This window comes from Orycteropus afer, unplaced genomic scaffold (genome assembly GCF_000298275.1).
Source record: "Orycteropus afer afer isolate SDZICR_OR568_19922 unplaced genomic scaffold, OryAfe1.0 scaffold00076, whole genome shotgun sequence".
In the NCBI taxonomy this organism is placed as follows: Eukaryota; Metazoa; Chordata; class Mammalia; order Tubulidentata; family Orycteropodidae; genus Orycteropus; species Orycteropus afer.
This window is the reverse complement of record NW_006921663.1, coordinates 3,156,133-3,174,964: the sequence shown is the minus strand read 5'-3', so window position 1 is coordinate 3,174,964 and position 18,832 is coordinate 3,156,133. Positions and strand designations below refer to the sequence as shown.

The window sequence follows — 18,832 nt, the reverse complement described above, 5'->3', positions numbered from 1 at the left end:
CTTTTGTAGTAGATTTGTTCAGTGCAGTATGTTGTCTAATTTCTTGAGCTCTGTTTTTGTGGTGTTGATTATGGATCCAAGTAAAATGAAATCCCTCTAAACTTCAGTCTTTTATCAATTTATTGTGATGCTGCTTATTGATCAGCTGCAAGGATTTTTTTTTTTTTTTTTTAATGTTGAGGTACAATCCATGTTGAAGGCTGTAGTTCCTGATCTTTATCAGTAAGTAGTTTAAGTAATCTTCACTTTCAGGAAGCAAGGTTGTGTCATGTGCTTATCTCAAGTTGGTAATGAGTCTTCCTGCAGTCCCGATACCACATTCTTCATACAGTTCAGGCTCTTGGATTATTTTCTCAGCATACAGATTAAATAAATACGGTGAAAGGATACAACCCTGAAGCACAACTTTCCTGGTTTTAAACCATTCAACATCCCCTTGTACTGTTAAACTGACTGCCTCTTGGTCTTTGTACAGGTTTCTCATGAGCACAGTGAAGAGTTCTGGAATTCCCATTCTTTAGGTGTTATCTATAAGATCCACATAGTCAAATTCATTTGCATAGTCAATAAAACAGATAAACGTCTTTCTGATATTCTTTCAGCCAAGAGTCATCTGATATCAGCAGTGATAACCCTTATTCCACCTCCTCTTCTGAATCCAGCTTGAATTTCTGGCAGTTCCCTGTCAATATAATGCTGCAGCCTTTTTTTGAATTATCATCAGCAGAATTTTATTTGCACGTTGATATTGATACCCTTTGATGGTTTCCACATTCTGTTGGATCACCTTTCTTTGAAATGGGTATAAATATGGATCACTTCCAGTTGGTTGGCCAGGTAGCTATCTTCCGGATTTCTTGTATGAAACGGATGAGTGCCTCCAGCGCTATATCCATTTGCTGAAACATCTCAACTTCCTAGAACCTTGTTTTCTTTTCTGTCAATTCCTTGAGGGCAGCTTGGACATCGTCCTTTAATACCTTTAGTTTTAGGTCATATGCTACCTCCTGAAAGGTTGAACATCAACCAGTTCTTTTGGGTGCAGTGACTCTGTGTATTCCTTTCATCTTCTTTTGATGTTTCCTGCATCGTTCAGTACTTTGCCCATAGAACCCTTCAGTATTGCAGCTTGAGGCTTAAATTATTTTTCTTCAGTTCTTTAAGCTTCAGATATGCTGAGTGTATTCTTTCCTTTTGGGTTTCTAATTCTAAGTCTTTGCACGTGTTGTTATACTTTACTTTGTCTTTTTGAGCCGTCCTTTGAAATCTTCTGTTCAGCTCTTTTATTTCATCATTTCTTCCATTTGCTTTAGCTACTCTCCATTCAAGAGCAAGTTTCAGAGTTTTTTCTGACATCTGTTTTGGTCTTTTCTTCTTTTCCTTTTTTTTTTTTAAATGATCTTTTACTTTATGATATTCTTAATGTAATCCCACAACTCATCAGGTCTTTGGCCATTGGTGTTCAGTGCATCAAATCTATTTTTCTGATAGTCTTTAAATTCAGGGGGGATGTAATCAAGGCCATATTTTGGCTCCTGTGGACTTGTTTTAATATTCAGCTTCAGCTTGAACTTGCATATGAACAAATGATGGTCTGTTTTACAGTCAGCCCCTGGCCTTGTTTTGTGTGATGATATGGAGCTTCTCGATTACCTCTTTCCACAGACTTAGTTGATTTGATTGCTGTGTATTCCATCTGGCTAGGTTCATGTGGATAGTCGCCATTTATGTTATTGAAAAAAGGTATTTGTAGCGAGTAACTCAGTCTTGCAAAGTTCTGTCAGGCAGTCTCTGACATAATTTCTGTCATCAAGGTCACATTTTCCAACTGCTGATACTGCTTCTTTGTTTACAACTTTTAGATTCCAATCACCAGTAATTATAAGTACATCTTGATTGCATGCTTGGTCAATTTCAGACTACAGAAATTGGTAAAAACCTTCAGTTCCTTCATCTTTGGTTTTAATGGTTGATGCATAAATTTGAATAATTATAGTATTAACTCATCTTCCTTTTAGGCATATGGATATTATCCTATCAAAAACAGCATTGTACTTCAGGGTAGATCTTAAAATATTCTTTTTAATGATGAATTGCAATGCCATTCTTCTTCAATTTGTCATTCCTGGCATCTTAGACCATATGATTGTCTTATTCAAAATGGTCAATACCAGTCCATTTTAGCTCACTAATGCCTAGATTATTGATGTTTATATGTTCCATTTCATTATTAACAGCTTCCAATTTCCCTAGATTCATATTTCATACATTTCACATTCTGATTATTAATGGATATTTGCAGCTGTTTCTTTTCATTTTTAGTCATGCCACATCAGCAAATGAAGATCCAGAAAGCTTTACTCCATCCATGTCATTAAGGTTTACTCTGATTTGAGGAGGCAGCTCTTTCCCAGTCGTATTTTGAGTGTCTTCCAACCTGAGGGGCTCATCTTCTGGCACTATATCAGGCAGTGTTTCACTGCTATTCATAATGTTTTCCAATAATATATCAGACAGTGTTTAGTACTATTCATAAAGTGGTCAGTTTTTTTCAGAAGTAGATGGCCTAATCTTCTCCCTAGTCTGTCTTAGTCTGGAAGCTCTGCTGAAACCTGTCCATCATGGCTGACCCTGCTGGTATTTTTAATACTGGTGGCATAGCTTCCAGCATTACAGCAACATGCAAGTCACCACCAAACTGACAGACAAGTGGTGGTCACATGGTGGGAAAAAAACTTCCAGAGAGGAAAAAAATAGATCACATAAAAAGGAATGTGTAATATGTGACTTTTTTTTTTTTTTTTCCCTTCTCTCTCTGGAAGTTTTTTGGGATCTTTTCTTTACTCTCGGGCTTTGAAATTTCACTGATGTCCTTGGGTGAAGGTGTTTTTTCCATGCCTTTCACAGATTTTGTTTTGCTGTTTTGGCTTGAGAAACTTCTGTCATTCAGTTTCAGAAAAGAAAGTATTAATTCATAATTTTATAATTCCTTTGCCTGTATCTTTGTCAGTTTTCACTTCTAGAACCCTTGATTGTTGACCTTTTGGGGTAAGCTCATGATTTTATTAGTTTCTTAATCTGTATTTTGTTCTTTTGTCTTTCTTTTACTTTGTGGATTTATACATTTTTTAAAAAATATTGATGTGGTCATGGTAGTTAGGAGAGTATAGAAATAAAATTAGATTATCTGTTATGTTTAGGGGAGCTCTGGTGGTGTAGTGCCTAAGGCACTTAACTGCTAACTAGAAGGCTGGCGGTTCAAACCCACCAACCACTCCTTGGAAGGAAGACTGGACAATCTACTTCCGTAGTGATAATGCCTTGAAAAGCCAAGGACGGGTCACTTTGAGTCGGATCTGACTTGACAGCAGTGCGTTCGTTTGTTCGTTTATTATGTTTAACTGAATTAAAAATTTAGGATTGAATTTAAAGTTGCATTTCTTGCTAAACTTAAGTTTTTATTTTGACAGAGATGTTATGAACATAAGCAGTATAGAAATGGACTGAAGTTCTGTAAACAAATCCTGTCTAACCCCAAATTTGCAGAGCATGGAGGTAAGGATAAATACCTTATACTTGCGAAGTGTAAGTAGTTGATGCTTTACTTTTTTGTTTGCCTTCTCATATTTGGATTGTATTATTTCCAGCTGCTTTAACTATTTTCCACAGAGAGTAAGATCTCTTACCTTCATATCTCTTATTATGACAAGATGAAACTGAATTTGAAGGCTGTTATTTTGAATGCAATGCTGAGGAGATGAAAACACATTCTAGTTTTTCTGGGTATTTTCTTATTTTGAATGTTAGCTCTGTGAAAAAGGCAGAAGAACCAAACTCACTGTTACCGAGTCAATTCTGGCTCATAACGTCCCTTTTTGGGTTTCCGAGGTGGTAAGTCTTTACAGAGGTAGATTGTTCCATCTTCCTTCCACGGAATGGCTGGTGGGGTTGAACTGCCAGTCTTCTGGGTTGCAGTCACATGCCTTATGCACAGCACAATATACTTAAGTAAAATTCTGTTAAAAAAAAATTTCCTTTCGAACTTAGGTTTTAGTTTATTGAGAGAGTGTCTTATTTTGTCCCTTGCTCATGATCCAGCTTCACTTTATTTAGTATTGTATCTCAATTAGTATTTCAAGATCAAGTCATCTTTAAGACACAGTTTGTATATTGACATGTTGTGGAAGTTTATTTGCTTTTACCTATGTGAGAGCAGAAAATTGGATGGTGAGATGTTTATAGAGCAAGGGGAGAGTGTGTGACTAAATTTGTAAGGAGACAAAGGTAAAAACAAGTTTTCACAGATCTGATTTTACATAGTCAGGAAATATGCTTTGGAAATTAATTTGAAATGTGAAAAGTATCTAAATTTTTCTCTCCTTTTATCTTTTTATTTTACTTATTTTTTTCCTTTTATTTGTTTTAAAGAAATACTTCTTTTAGCTGGCAAGCTAGGTGTTAGGTTGTTTTTAATTCATTTCTAGCGTATGGATGCTGATAATGTGACTTCTAGTAATGTAATCATAATAAAGTTTTAGTACAAAAAAGTACCAGATTTCATTGATTTTAAAATACAGTTTTCCACTTATTTTAACAGATCTGAAATCAGGTTGCATATGAGGTATCATAATGTAATCGACAGTATTTTTTTAATGGTATTTGAAAACATAGTATGTCTTACACTTGTTGTAATGCCAGTCCTAGATTTGATAATATATTGCACTTCACAATATGTGGTATAATTTATTAAAATAGATTTTACCTGTTTGACAACAAAGAGTTACTTTTTAAGGTACCTTGTTAGTGTGGCTCCTTGCCAGATATATTTTGTTTGTTAGAATTTTATTTGCTTCCTTTTCGTTCACACCTGATTTCCCTCTTTTGCTTCCATTTCTTTACCTTCATTTTTCTAAACATGTTAACTCTTCCACAGTATCAGACCTTTGATCCTTATCTTTTATTCCTAATATTCCTAATTACTTTCCAATGAATTCTAAATTTTTGGTCTTAAATGTTAGGCAAATATAATTATTAACAAAATTGTTCTATTACGTATCATGACATGCACACTATGACATTAGAAATCTTTTTTATCTCAGGACTTAATGTCTCCCTCAAGTTTCTCTTTTAATCTGTTGATTGCAAATGATAGGTCTCTGATGTCTTTTTAAATTTACATATTTAATAATGTTTAATAACTCAGTCATTTTAAAATAAATTTATGAAAATAATGAATATGAGTAATTTCTGTGTGTTTTAATCCTTGAACAGTGAATTTAATTTTCGCATAATTTGGGTTCACAGAAAGAGTCTCTTTTCAAGGTCGAAATTCATCATACTTTAAAGGAGTGTCAATGTAAAGTGCTCCCAGGGCATTCCCTTGAAGAACAGTTTTAGAATTGTTGTATCTTGTCAGCATATGTGTTACTAAATGTATCTTTCTCATTAGAAGTACATACATTTTTTGGTGTCATTTTCTCTAATAAAATCTAAGAAGGCCTAGTTCTAAGAAGGGAGTACAGAAATACTTATTTATTTGGTTTGTCAGTTTGTTTAATGTTTTAATTCTGTTGACACCTGGGAGATTGCCTAGTAATCTCTTGAAGTTCTTAATTCTTAGCCTAAAGTAACTTTTTTTTTCTTTTTTAAAATAGAAACTCTGGCTATGAAAGGATTAACACTGAACTGTTTGGGGAAAAAGGAAGAAGCTTATGAATTGGTTCGAAGAGGTTTAAGAAATGACTTGAAGAGTCATGTGTGTATCCTTTTTGAGATATTTGTAAGGATTGTGTGAGAGTATCTTGAGGTAAGGAAGGAATTTGGGAGTCAGAACTTTTAGAGGAAATTATTCTTTCTTAAAGTGAATAACAAGAACCACCTTTAATTCAGGGAACATTTGTTGTCTACCTGCCATTTTCTAGTATTATCTCTTTATCTCACAAATAAATGGGATTTGTCTTAAAAAATAATCTATGGAAGCTCTTCCCACTCTTAAAAAAGAAGCATCATGTAGATTTTTATCATTATTATAAATTTAGAGAGTAAGTAGAAAAGTCTGAGGGAAAGTAATAGAAAAAAAGTGCAGTTTCCTAGTAATTAAACTGTCTTTTAACAAATATTTCTGTATCTAGTTTGTGTGCTAACACAGTTTTCAGTGCTGAAATATTCAGCAAGTTTTCAAGTGTTTACCAGGCCTGTTGGCACAGTACAGATGAAGGAATGGTATGATATGATTTTAAGTTGTATTGAGGGGAGATTTATTTATTGAAAACATATACAGAACACCTTGAAAATGTTATGACATATTCAAAAAATTGTCACCAGTATGGTAAAACAGAATTACGTGAATTGGGAGTGGTTAATAGCATGGAAGGGTAAGCCAGGGCAATTAATGATACTGTTTTGAATATCTTTCCATCATTTAAAATGATCATACAGTGTTCTACTGTTATTACTATGATTTATTTAATCAAATCCTTTGTTTTAAATTTTTAGCATTGTTTAATTCCTGGAGCACAGATTTTTAGAAGGTGAAATTAAAGGCATTTAGTTATAAGATTGTTGAAATGCTTGAGAAAAGTGATCAAGTCCTGGAATATAGGGTATTAGTGATAGAAATGGGGAGAAATGGGAAGATAGATAATAGAGGGCTAGATTATGAAGGGTAGTGGTTCTTAGACTTTGAAAATTCATGTTCCAACCAACTCAGAAGACTTGCCAAGTTTTAACTTACCATTTATATTATAAAATCAAAGATTATTTTCTAAATGAAGGTATAATTTTAAGTATATATTTTCAGGTACATATTATTCTAGACATTTTACTTTTAACCAAGTGTTGAGGATGGCTGATAGTAAAACATTTTAGAAAGGGAGGTTAATTGACCTTTTCTTTTTTGATTATGTGTTTAGAAAGATTGCTTGGCAGGATTGAATAAAAGAAAGAAAGACTGAAAATAGGATGATTGAGTGACTGTTGGAGTAATCCAGGTCTAAAGTGAAAGAACCTCTATTGTTGTTTAGCACTGTCAAGTCGACTCCGATTCATAGAGGCCCTGTGTACAACAGAATGAAACACTGCCCAGTCCTGTGCCATTCTCACGATCCTTGCTATAGTTGAGCCCATTGTTGTTGCCACTCTGTCAGTCTATCTCATTGGGGGTATTCCTCTTTTTTGCTGACTCTCCACTTTACCAAGCATACTATCCTTCTCCAGGGAATGGTCCCTTCTGACAACCTGGCCAAAGTTGGTGAGATGTCTTGCTTCCTAGAGCATTCCGAATACACTTCTTCCAGGACAGATTTGTTAGTTCTTCTGGCAGTCCATGGTACTTTCAGTAAGTATCCTTTTCCAGCACAGCTCAGAAGCATCAACTCATCTTCGGTCTTCCTTATTCATTGTCCAGCTTTCTCATGCATATGAGGCTACTGAAAATACCATGGCTTGGGTTACATGCACCTTAGTCTTCAAAGAGACATTTTTGCTCTTCACCACTTTAAAGAGATCCTTTTCAGTACATTTGACCATCTGATTTCTTGACTGCTGTTTACATGGCTGTTGATTGGAAATCCAAGTAAAATGAAATCACTGACAACTTCAGTCTTTTCTCTATTTATTGTGATGCTGCTTATTGGTCCAGTTGAGAAGATTTTTGTTTTCTTTATTTTGAGGTATAATACATATTGTAGATTGCTAGTCTTTAATTTTCATCAGTAAATGTTTCAAGTCATCTTCACTTTAAGCAACGAAGGTTGTGTTGTCTGCATATCACAGTTTGTTAATGATTTGGAAGAAGGAAGGGGCCAGCCAGTTCTCAAAGAATTGACCAGTGAAAACCTTACGAATAGCAGTGAAACACTGTCTGACATATTAAAAAAAAAAAAACACCAAACTCACAGCCATTAATTTGGATCCAACTCATAGCAACCCCTCCTTGGGTTTCTGAGGCAATATCTATACGGAAGTAGATTGCCCAGTCTTGCCTCTGAGGAGTAGCTGGTGGGTTTGAACCACCATCCTTATGGTTAGCAGTCAAATGCCTTAGGGACTATGCCACCAGAGGTCCTATACTGGACTTGTATTAGAACAGTGGAATTACTTGCATATTTTCCCCTTTATAGCATTTAAAAAAAAAAAAATACAGTATCTTGCTTACTTACATGTGCACCTTATTAGACTTCGACTTTTTTTTTTTTTTTCCCAAAGACTTTAACATCTTAGAAGTAGGAGACTCCCTATTTCGGTCACCTACAGCCTAATTAAGAATTCTTAATAATATTACTTGTTAAGTACATGAATATTTTTATTTTGTATATCATTAATTTTCAGGAATTTTGTACCACAGTAAGGGCTGTTCTAGGAGCTATGGTGGTGTAGTGCCTAAGGCATTTGACTGCTAACCAGAAGGCTGGCGGTTCAGACCCAACCAGCTACTCCTCGGAAGACTGGGCAATCTACTTCCATAGGTATATTGCCTTGGAAACCCAAGAAGGGTTTACTGTAAGTTGGAAACGACTCCATGGCAGTGAGTTTTAGTAAGGGCTGTTTTAAGGATCTTATTAGTTAAAATTCACACTGATTTTATGTAATTATATGTCATAGAGTTCTATTTCCTTTTCTTATAATAATGAAGATAATTCCTAACGCTCATTGGGCCTTTACTTTGTGCTGGCCATTGAGCACTTTATATATGCTATCCCATTTAGTCCTCACTACTATGCTATGCTATATAGATATGATTTCTGTTTCCATTTTATAAATGAGAAAACTTGTTCAAGGTCAATTTACCCAGGCTCCAAAACTTGTGCTCTCTTCACCTGTACTAAACTGCCTTCCATCTTTACGTATATTCCTTTTTTTAAAAAAAAATAACTCATATTGTTATAAATAGCTGTAGTTCTCAGAGTTTCCTGGGAGATCATTTGGAATATTAGTTTTTGACTCGTAAGTTATATCCTTAACTAAATCTTTTAGGTTGGCATGTTTATGGCCTTCTCCAAAGATCAGATAAGAAGTATGATGAAGCCATTAAGTGTTACAGAAATGCGCTAAAATGGGATAAAGACAATCTTCAAATCTTAAGGGACCTTTCTTTACTACAGATTCAGATGCGAGATCTTGAGGGTTACAGGGTAAGTAAAATAGAGAACTTTTTGTTTCTAAGGGGAAAATATCATAAAACTTAGAACGTTTTGAGTACCTCATGATAAAATAAATTTTGTGTTTTTTAAAAAAATGTAATTGAATGTCCCCCCACCATAGTGATTCTGTTTATGATGAGAATTGTTGAGATTTTAAAAATAAATTATTTTACTGTGTGAGGGAAATTGTTTTACTATGTGAGGGAAATTATTTTACTATGTGAGGAAAATTATTTTACTATGTGTTGTTGTTGTTGTTATGTGCTGTCGAGTCAGATCCGACTCATAGCAACCCCTCCTTGGGTTTCTGAGTCAATATCACTATGGAAGTAGATTGCCCAACCTTCCTTCCGAAGAGTGACTGGTGGGTTTGAACTGCCAGCCTTCTGGTTAGCAGGTGCCTTAGGCACTACGCTACCAGAGCTACTGTGAGGGAAATATAGATCACTATATTTAGTAAAAATTAGCATTTACTAACTTAAGTGAAAATTAGCATTAATACTCCAAATAGTTATTGTTGTCTGATATTTAATGTAAATAAATCTTTATACTTCCTATATTTTTCTGGGAAGTATATATTACTGTTTTCTTTTTATGTGTTCATTTAGACTGATGTTTCTAAGTCTATGTAGCTTCATTTTTCACCCTTAAATCAGTGTTGAATCTATTTAGTCCCTTCTTTTTTTTCATATTCTTTTTTTCTGTGTAGTACATGCTGAATTGTTTGTTCTATATGTTAACTCAGTAGTTGGGCACTCTTTCTGTTTTTGGAGAATTTTTTAGTAATTTCCCCTCCCCCTCAATGTTTTCCATCCTGTCTCTTGGAGCAAATATGTCAGGAAATAAAGGAGGATATTTTAAGCTTTTAAACACATAATAAGATTAACTTGGAGGCTTCATTGTACTTACAAATGCTTCTTTTGCTCTACAAAGTGACACAATATCGTTATTTTGAAGCTTTTTTCTATCCAGGGCATTGTGTTAAAAAGTGTTTAATGTTGTAGGATAAATTACTGTGACCTTTTTTAAGAGTATTTACTTTAATTGTAAACTTAAGAAAAAATGTTATTTTCCTTAAAGGAAACGAGATACCAATTACTTCAGCTTCGACCTGCACAGAGAGCATCATGGATTGGCTATGCTATTGCTTATCATTTATTAGAAGATTATGAAATGGCAGCAAAAATTTTGGAAGAATTTAGGAAAACACAACAGGTAATATCCAGAAGCTATTTTAATAGATTTGAATCTAAGTAAACTAGTAGAAAGAGGTGTGTACAAACACTTGTTAATTTTTTATTTTGAATCAGTTTCAAACTTAAAACTTGCAAGAAAAGTACAAAGAACACCATATGTAGAAGTTCACCAAAATAACCAATTGCCAATTGGTCACATTTCCTTTATAATTTATCTATGTAAATTTTCTTCCTGAGATGTATGAGATTAATTGCATACATCATGCTGTTTTACCCCAAGTGCTTCAGTTTCCTAAGAGTAACTTTATAGTTGTGTCAATGCTGTAAAGAGTATAATTATCAAAAGTCAGAAAATTAAACATTGGTAGACTATTATTGAATTCACAATCCATATTCAGAATTTATGAATTGTTCTAATTATATCCTGCCTAGAATTTTTTTTTTTTCCATTTTAGGATGCAGTTTTGAATCATACCTTCCATTTAATTATCATTTCTTTTCAGTCTCTTTTGATCTCAAACAGTTTTTAAGAGTTTTTTGCATCTCATGATATTGATATCTTTGAAGATTACAAAGCAGTGCTTTTACAGTATGTCCCTCAATTTGGATTTGTATGATGTTTCCTTATTATTAGATACAGTTTTACATTGTTGGCAGGCAACCACAGAAGTGATATTGGGCCTTTCTTAGTTCATCATATCTAGAGGCACATAATGTCTGTTTATGCCATGTAATCACTTTGTTAAGACAGTGTCTGCTAGGTTTCTTACCTATAAATTCTCTTTCTATTTAATAGCAATTTGAAGGGAGATAACTTTTGACTATGAATAGGCTGCTTCTGATCAAATTTTCACCACTAGTTTTAGTGTTTATTGATTATGGTTCTTGCCTTTATCAGTTATTTCTAAGGTAGTTGTAAAATGGTGATTTCCTAACTCTGTTCCTTCTAGATATATTATTTGGAAACATTTCCCTTACCCTCCACTTATTTAGTATATGCAGTGATTTATGAATTCTTACTTCATTCACCAGCTTATAACCTGATATTATCATTATTTACTTTATTGCTCCATAGAAGTTTAGAATTTTTCTTTTTAAATTTGTTTTATCAATCCAATAAGATCCTTTAACTTCTTGTATATTTTTGAGATTGTAAATAATTTTCTAATATGAAAATAAAATTCTTACATATAATATTCCTTATATCCCTATATACAGACATCCCCTGATAAAGTGGATTATGAATATAGTGAACTCCTTTTATATCAGAATCAAGTTCTTCGGGAAGCAGGCCTTTATAGAGAAGCCCTGGAACATCTTTGTACCTATGAAAAACAAATTTGTGATAAACTTGCTGTAGAAGAAACCAAAGGTAATTTATTAAGAATGCCACTTATTTTAGTATTTAATTATGACAAAGAGAAAGGCTGAAAAATCATCTAGTTGTACCTGTCAGTTTCATGTAATAGTTTTTTGAAGATAAAAATTTATTAACTCATGCACTTCAAGTAATTTGTAATGTGAGAAAATACACATTTAAAAAATGGATATTGTGCATGTGTTAGTTGCTGTCGTGTCAGTTTTGACTTGTTGATATAGGAGAAGATAATTGTAAACAATAAAAAAATTGTTGAATGAAGTGACTCAGTCCAACAGTCTACCTTTAGATGAAGTATCATAGATCTGAAGCTATAATATTTGATGAAAACGAAGGAAGCAGTTGTTTTAATTTTATAAGATGGTTAAATTTTTAAAAAATGACATGTTAATTGTTTGTAAGCAAGATTTTCTTGTCAGTAATATATATTAATCAACCTTTACTAAAATACAGTAATAGGACATTCCTAAGGTATCTTTCCTAAGATATCTTTTATAGTTTTATCTGAATGTTCATTAAAGAAAATGAATTCTGGAAGGAAAGGAAAGGAAACCAGAATGTTGAGTTTATGTATGTGAGCTTAGATAGGAGGGGTAGATCCTGAAATAAATGGATCCAGTACTGCCATTTACTAGAGAACTGATGAAATGGAGCCCATAATTGTTTTAAAAGCTGAGGAGGTGGTTGATAAAAAAATGAAAGGATACCAAATAATTGGAAAGACAAGGTGTTTGTTTTTATATGACTTGTTTTCAGTTGTGATTTGGGTGAAAGTCTACAGATAGCACATTGGTTTTCCATTCAATAATCCATATGCATGTTGTTTCGTGACATTTACTGCGGTCTACACATTGTAATAGCATTCCTCACACTTCTATTCTCTTCAGCTTCCCATTCCTTCCCACCTTCCTAGCTCTCCCTGGGAAAATGCTATCTTCTGATCTCATATGCTTGTTGTTCTAATGAATGCACACCCTCCTGATATTATTGTTCGCTTTATGGGTCTATCTTCATTTGGCTGATTGTTGAGTCATAGGACTAAGTTCAGTTCCTATTGAAGAGAGTCCAAGGGCATAGTCTTGGGAGTTCCACCAGTCTTCATCAGACCAGTAAGCCTGGTCTTTTTTATGATTTTCAGTTTTGTTTCACATTTTTCTCCCGCTCTATCTGGGACCTCTTACTGTGATCACTTTCAAAATGTTCAGCAGTGATAGCCGGGCACCATCTAGTTCTTCTGGTCTGAGATTGTGGAGGCTGGGCTTTGAGTGCTCCATTAGTCCTTTGGAGTAATTAGTTCCTTGCATCTTTGACTTTTTTTCACTCTTCTTTGCACCAGATGGGGAGAAACCAATAATTGCACCTTAGGTAGTCACTCACAAGCTATTAAGATCCCAATTATTACTCACCAAAGTAGGTTGTAGAACATAAGAAAAGTAATTTCTAAGATTTCCATCTTAAATGTTATTTTCCACTTGCTGACCCAGGAAGCTGAAGTTTGTGGGTTACAAATTCCTTTGGCTCCCCTTGAAATGGAACACTAGAAAAGTGTTGTATCTGTGTGCCTAGTGGATATCAGCCATTATTTGCCAAATAAATTACCAGCAGAGGATAAAGCAACTGGCAAGAAAACCTGGAAGTCCAGAGTTCCAGGAGCTCAGTTGTGAACTGTAGGTTCCAGACATCTTCTGTCATTACCTTTAGTAATAAAGGAAGAGTTTTCTAACTTAATGGAAAAATCACAAAACTGGCAAAAACTAATGTGGGGTTCTTCACTGGCTATAGCTATATGACTAGGGACATACATGACAATTTTCAAAGTACTCTTGTGTACATTATTAGTAAAAAAGAATGGCAAATAGGTCAAGTTAGATGAGGCTTTAGAATTGACCAATGGATTTTAGCAATTTGATAATCATTGATTAGGAGCTCTGGTAGTGTAGTGAGGCACTTGACTGCTCACCAGAAGGCCGGAGGTTCAAACCCACCAGCCACTCCTCAGAAGGAAGGTTGGGCAATCTACTTCATAGTGATACTGCCTCGGAAACCCAAGGAGGGGTCACTATGAGTCATGTCTGACTCTTTAGCACCTAACAACAACAATCATTGATTACCATAACAAAAGCATTTTATGAGCATTTGGAAGCAGGGTGGTGAAAATCCACATCATGTAGGTTTAACTGAGAGTGAGAGTAAAGAAATTGAAAATAGTAAGCATAAAGGTTCATTCAAGGCATTTTCCTGTAATGGGAAACAGAAATAGAATGGTAGATGAAGTGGATGTGAGATCAAAAGAACTTTTTTACAGGATATGTTTGTGCTGATTGTGAAATAAATGATCCAGTGGAAATAGAATATTAGACATAATAGAGGGAATGCAATCTAGTTAAAATAAGGATTGGTCTTAGATAAGAACATGAGTAGCTCATCCACAATATTAAGAGATGGTTAATAGGTGTGTAGATATAATGAGTATTTGCAGTTCTCTTATGTTTCCGTTTTTTTCATAGGAAGCAAGGGCACCAACTCATTCCAAAAAACATTCATTAAGTGCCTGCAATGTATATGATGTTGAGGACAAGGTATATAAAGAGACAGGACAGATTTGAGAGTTAAAATCAATCTTTGGGAACTCCAGAAATAAAGGCATTGTTGCTGGTGGTAGTGAGGAGAGACTATGATAGTCAGGATTGCTTGGGAGCTTCCTGGGGTGGGTCATTGGGCAAGTTAGGCAGTATGTTCCATTGTTAATTTGTAAACCACCAAGTCCTACCACACAATGATGATAGATTAAGGGAAGGAAATGAGAATGGTTGTAGTATAGAAGAGAAGTTGTAGAATTTTTGAAATGTTCTCAGTGAAATAGACTTTGGTCAGTATGGAGCAGACTCTCTGAAACGCAGCGTGCTTGACAATTTGGGTCATGCAATTCTTTATTTTGGGGGTGGCGTAGTGCTTAAGGCAGTTGACTGCTAATCAGAAGGCGGTTCAAACCCACCAGCCACTCTTCAGAAGGAAAGTTGGGGAATCTACTTCTGTAGTGATACTGCCTTGGAAACTCACGGAGGGGTCGACTATGAATTGAGTCTGACTCGACAGCAGTGTGTTTTTGGTTTTGTTAGGTATCATTTGTATATTGTAGGATGTTTAGCAGCATCCCTAACCTCTGCCATTGGATGCCATTAAGTCATCTGTTGCCTCTGTTCTCCTCCCCTCCCTAAGTTGTGACAACCAGAATTGTTTCCAGATCCTGCAAAATTGCCCCCAGTTGAGAACCACTGGCAGAGTTGAAAATATGGGGTCTTTTATCCACATTACTTGGTTTCATATCCTAACTCCAACACTCTCTGAGAGAGGCCGTACAACTTTACTAAAGTTCTCTGTTTTAAAATGAGAAATATAATAGTAACCTGTTGTGTGGAGTTGTGAGAATTGAATTAGTTAATGTATTTGAAACAGTCACTGACACTTGAATAAGCACACACTAGGTCTGTTTTTATCTGATGGGAATTAAGGATGTAAGGACTAGATAGTGCTTTGAAAACGTTTGGTGAGTGGATGCCTTTTAAGGATATGGAAAAGGATTCCTGAACCGTGTTTGAAGCCTATGAGAATTTGGAGCTCACATATTTCTAGTGAAACCACTGTCCCTTGTCCATTCATCTGATTCTCTTAAATTTCATGAGAAGGTATGGAGGAAACAAGCAATTGGTATGATCTGTGCTTTGAAATTGTTAAAGCAAACATGGGAGCCTAGGTTTTGAGATTGATTTTAATACCTAGGGCTGCTAATGTCATTTAGTGATTTAATTGATCATGGAATCCAAGAAAGGCAAGCGGAGAGTCTACGAGCTGCTGATAGGTCAGAAGAAAAGGTAATGGCATTTTTATCTGAAGTTGAAGGGTGGAATTAGTGAGAGAAGAGAGAACAGTTAAGGTTAAAGCAAAATCCCTGTCTGATAGTTGGAAGAGATGGAGACTATGTGCTCATAAATGTGGCTATAAGTATCAACTGTTGTAGCAGAATCAAATTGTAGTTAATGAAGGAATCCTAGGTTAGGATATTGGATTGGGTCATTAATTTGGATGTTGAAGTTGTCCAAATATGGCAGGAATAATTGAGGACTACGTGATGCTTAGGAACCCTAGTTAAGTTCTTGGGTGCTAAACAGAATGTCAGCAGTTCAAACTACCCAGCATCTCGTGGGGAAAAAAGACCTAGCAGTCTGTTCCTGTAAAGATCTACAGCTTAGGAAATTCTATGGAGTAGTTTCTCCTCTGTCCTATAGGGTCACTATGAGTAGGAATTGACTGGAAGGCACATAACAACAACAACAGATAATAACTTGGTGTCAGTATGCACAATCATTGTGGGAAAGTTGGACAGTTAATGAAATAAATAAGAAGATGGAATTTATAAATAATGTGAACTTCAAAAGTGGTGGGGACAGTAAAGATACGTGGCAAAGAGTAGTCTTGAAGGGAATTGGGAATGCAGAAGAATACCAAATCGATTTACTTCCCAACCTTGATTTATAATGAGATTATAAGAGACAACTTGAGGAAAAGTTAAAATTACAGTTAGAAGATTTTTTCTTTTCTCACATATTTAGTTTATTTTTTTCATCAGGAGAACTTCTGTTGCAATTATGTCGTTTGGAAGATGCTGCTGATGTTTATAGAGGATTACAAGAGAGAAATCCTGAGAACTGGGCTTATTATAAAGGCTTGGAAAATGCACTCAAGCCAGGTAATGTTGTTTAAGACTTATTTTCTAAGTTTTGGTTGCCTCTTTTGTATATGTGCATGTGTATGTGTGTATTTTTAATTTTATTATAAAATACATAACAAAGCTTGCCGTTTTAAAATGTGTAATTCTGAAATTAATTACATTCACAATGTTGTGCATTCATCACCACTATCTCCAAAACTTTTTCATCACTCCAAACAGAAACTCTGTACCCATTAAGCTATAGCTCCCCATTTTCCCTTCCACTCAACCTCTGGAAGTAGTCTACTTTCTGTCTCTATGAATTTGCCTATTCATACGATTACAGATATTTTAAAAATAAGTAGAATCATACAATATTTGCCTTTTTGTGTCTGGTTTATATCATTTAATTTAATGATTTTAAGGTTTATTCATGTTGTAGTATATATTAGAGCTTCATTTTCCTTTATAGCCGAATAATATTTTATTTTCTATATATGCCACATTTTGTTTATCCAATCTTTTGATGCAAGCTTGGGTTGTTTCCACCTTTCGGCTATTATGAATAATGCTTCTGTCAAAGCATTCGTGTACCAATATGTTTGAGACCCTGTTTTCAATTCTTTTGGTTGTATACCTAGGAGTAGAATGGCTGGATCACATAACAACTCTGTGTTTAACTTTTTGAAGGATCACCAAACTGTTTTGCATAGTGGCTGCACCATTTTACATTCCTGCCAGCAATGCATAAAGGTTCCAGTTTCTCTGCCAACACTTGTTATTTTCCGTTTTCTTGATAATAGCTGCCCTAGTGGACATAAAGTGGTGTCTTACTGTGGTTGTAAATATATATTATGTTAGCTCATTGAAAAACACAACTGGAAACATAGTGGTTAAGGATTGTTTCAAAATCTGAATACTAAAGTACATTTGCAGACTTGGCATTCGATACAGTAGACCAAACACATTCTGAAATCTCTTCTATTACAAATTCATAGGAATGGTTGGAAAAAAAAAATTAAAAAAACAACTTTAAAGAAAACAAATGCATAGTTACTTAAAAACATGAAAGGGAAATATCCACCAACAGAAATGAATGTGTCTTCCTGAAAGAAAGAAGCAACATAACTTATGTGGTAAGCTGTGGCTGTGTGGCCTACTAGGGGCTTACAAATTTAGTCAGGCACAGCCTTGTTCCTATATGGGAAGAGGAACTAATTTTTTTCTTTTTTTTTTATTGTGATTTGGGTGAAAATTTACAGAGCAAATTTACTAGAGGAGCTAAATTTGTATCACTCTCGAGAATTTTTGTTCAGAGACACTCCACCTCTCCTCCTTTCCCCCAGAATATGGTCCACTTGTCTGAACAGGCCCATTAGTCTCAAGTAATTTTTTTTGCTGTTTGAGTGGAAAGATGACAGATAATTTTTTCCCATCTTCAAATTTTCTGTTTAAGAGAGTAAATTTTAATATACATGGAGAAGTGTGTAGTTTGCTAGGAAAACATACAGTTCGTAATTTATGTACAAACATTTTTTCTTTGTATGCAGCTAATATGTTAGAAAGGCTAAAAATTTATGAGGAGGCCTGGACTAAATATCCTAGGGGACTGGTGCCAAGAAGACTGCCATTAAACTTTTTATCCGGTGAGTGAGAATAACTGTAAAGGAATGGAAATGTTATGGTTTAAAGTTTCTTTCCTTGGTTTTAAATATGTGAGTATGCATACTGGTATTAAAGTGTACATTGGTAGAGTTATCTGGGCAAGTGTAAGCCAATAGGATTTTTTTTTTCCCAAGGTGAGAAGTTTAAGGAGTGTTTGGATAAGTTCCTAAGGATGAATTTCAGCAAAGGTTGTCCACCAGTCTTCAATACTTTGAGATCATTATACAAAGATAAAGAAAAGGTAAAGCAAAAGCTCATGTTTTCTTTTGACCATCATTTCTTTGCTCAGTATTTGGAATCATTGATTCTTGATTTTCTGCACAGAATAATAAACATTTTGTGAATCTGGTATCACAAAATCTGCCTAGCTTGCCATTTCAATGCTTCTATGCCTTTTTTTCATTCCTTTCTCTTTAGCTCAATAATGTATTGCTTATTGGTTTTCTCTGTCTCTTGTTTCTGCTCTGTATTCAGTGAATCCGCATAGGTATGAAAGGTTGATAAGCTAGTGATTTCTCCAACATTTTCTTTAACCCCTGCTCATGGTGAAAGTCAGAAGTGATTTTTTTTTAAGACCAAGTTTTAGTTTAGTAATCTTTCTCCTTTTTTATTTGGTAGAAGAAAAATTTTGTCAGAAGAGTTTGTTTGCTGTCCCAGTAAGTCGACTTACTCTTTCAGCTATGTGTTCTAATAATGCAATGCTTGTTTACTATATAACTTAGATTATTTTGTGTGCAAATATAGT

The 18,832-nt window shown here is 34.8% G+C and overlaps 1 protein-coding gene across 1 annotated transcript in view; it reads left to right on the top strand.

Moving 5' to 3' along the window:
* Positions 1-18,832, top strand: part of NAA15 (N-alpha-acetyltransferase 15, NatA auxiliary subunit) — a 69,927-nt gene that overhangs the window by 11,517 nt on the left and 39,578 nt on the right. Inside the window, exons 3-10 of the mRNA XM_042780989.1 lie at positions 3,471-3,555; positions 5,655-5,759; positions 8,974-9,131; positions 10,221-10,355; positions 11,555-11,708; positions 16,342-16,461; positions 17,973-18,068; positions 18,222-18,328. Of these exons, the coding sequence (XP_042636923.1) occupies positions 3,471-3,555; positions 5,655-5,759; positions 8,974-9,131; positions 10,221-10,355; positions 11,555-11,708; positions 16,342-16,461; positions 17,973-18,068; positions 18,222-18,328 (960 nt within the window). The remainder of the gene's footprint in view (positions 1-3,470; positions 3,556-5,654; positions 5,760-8,973; positions 9,132-10,220; positions 10,356-11,554; positions 11,709-16,341; positions 16,462-17,972; positions 18,069-18,221; positions 18,329-18,832) is intronic.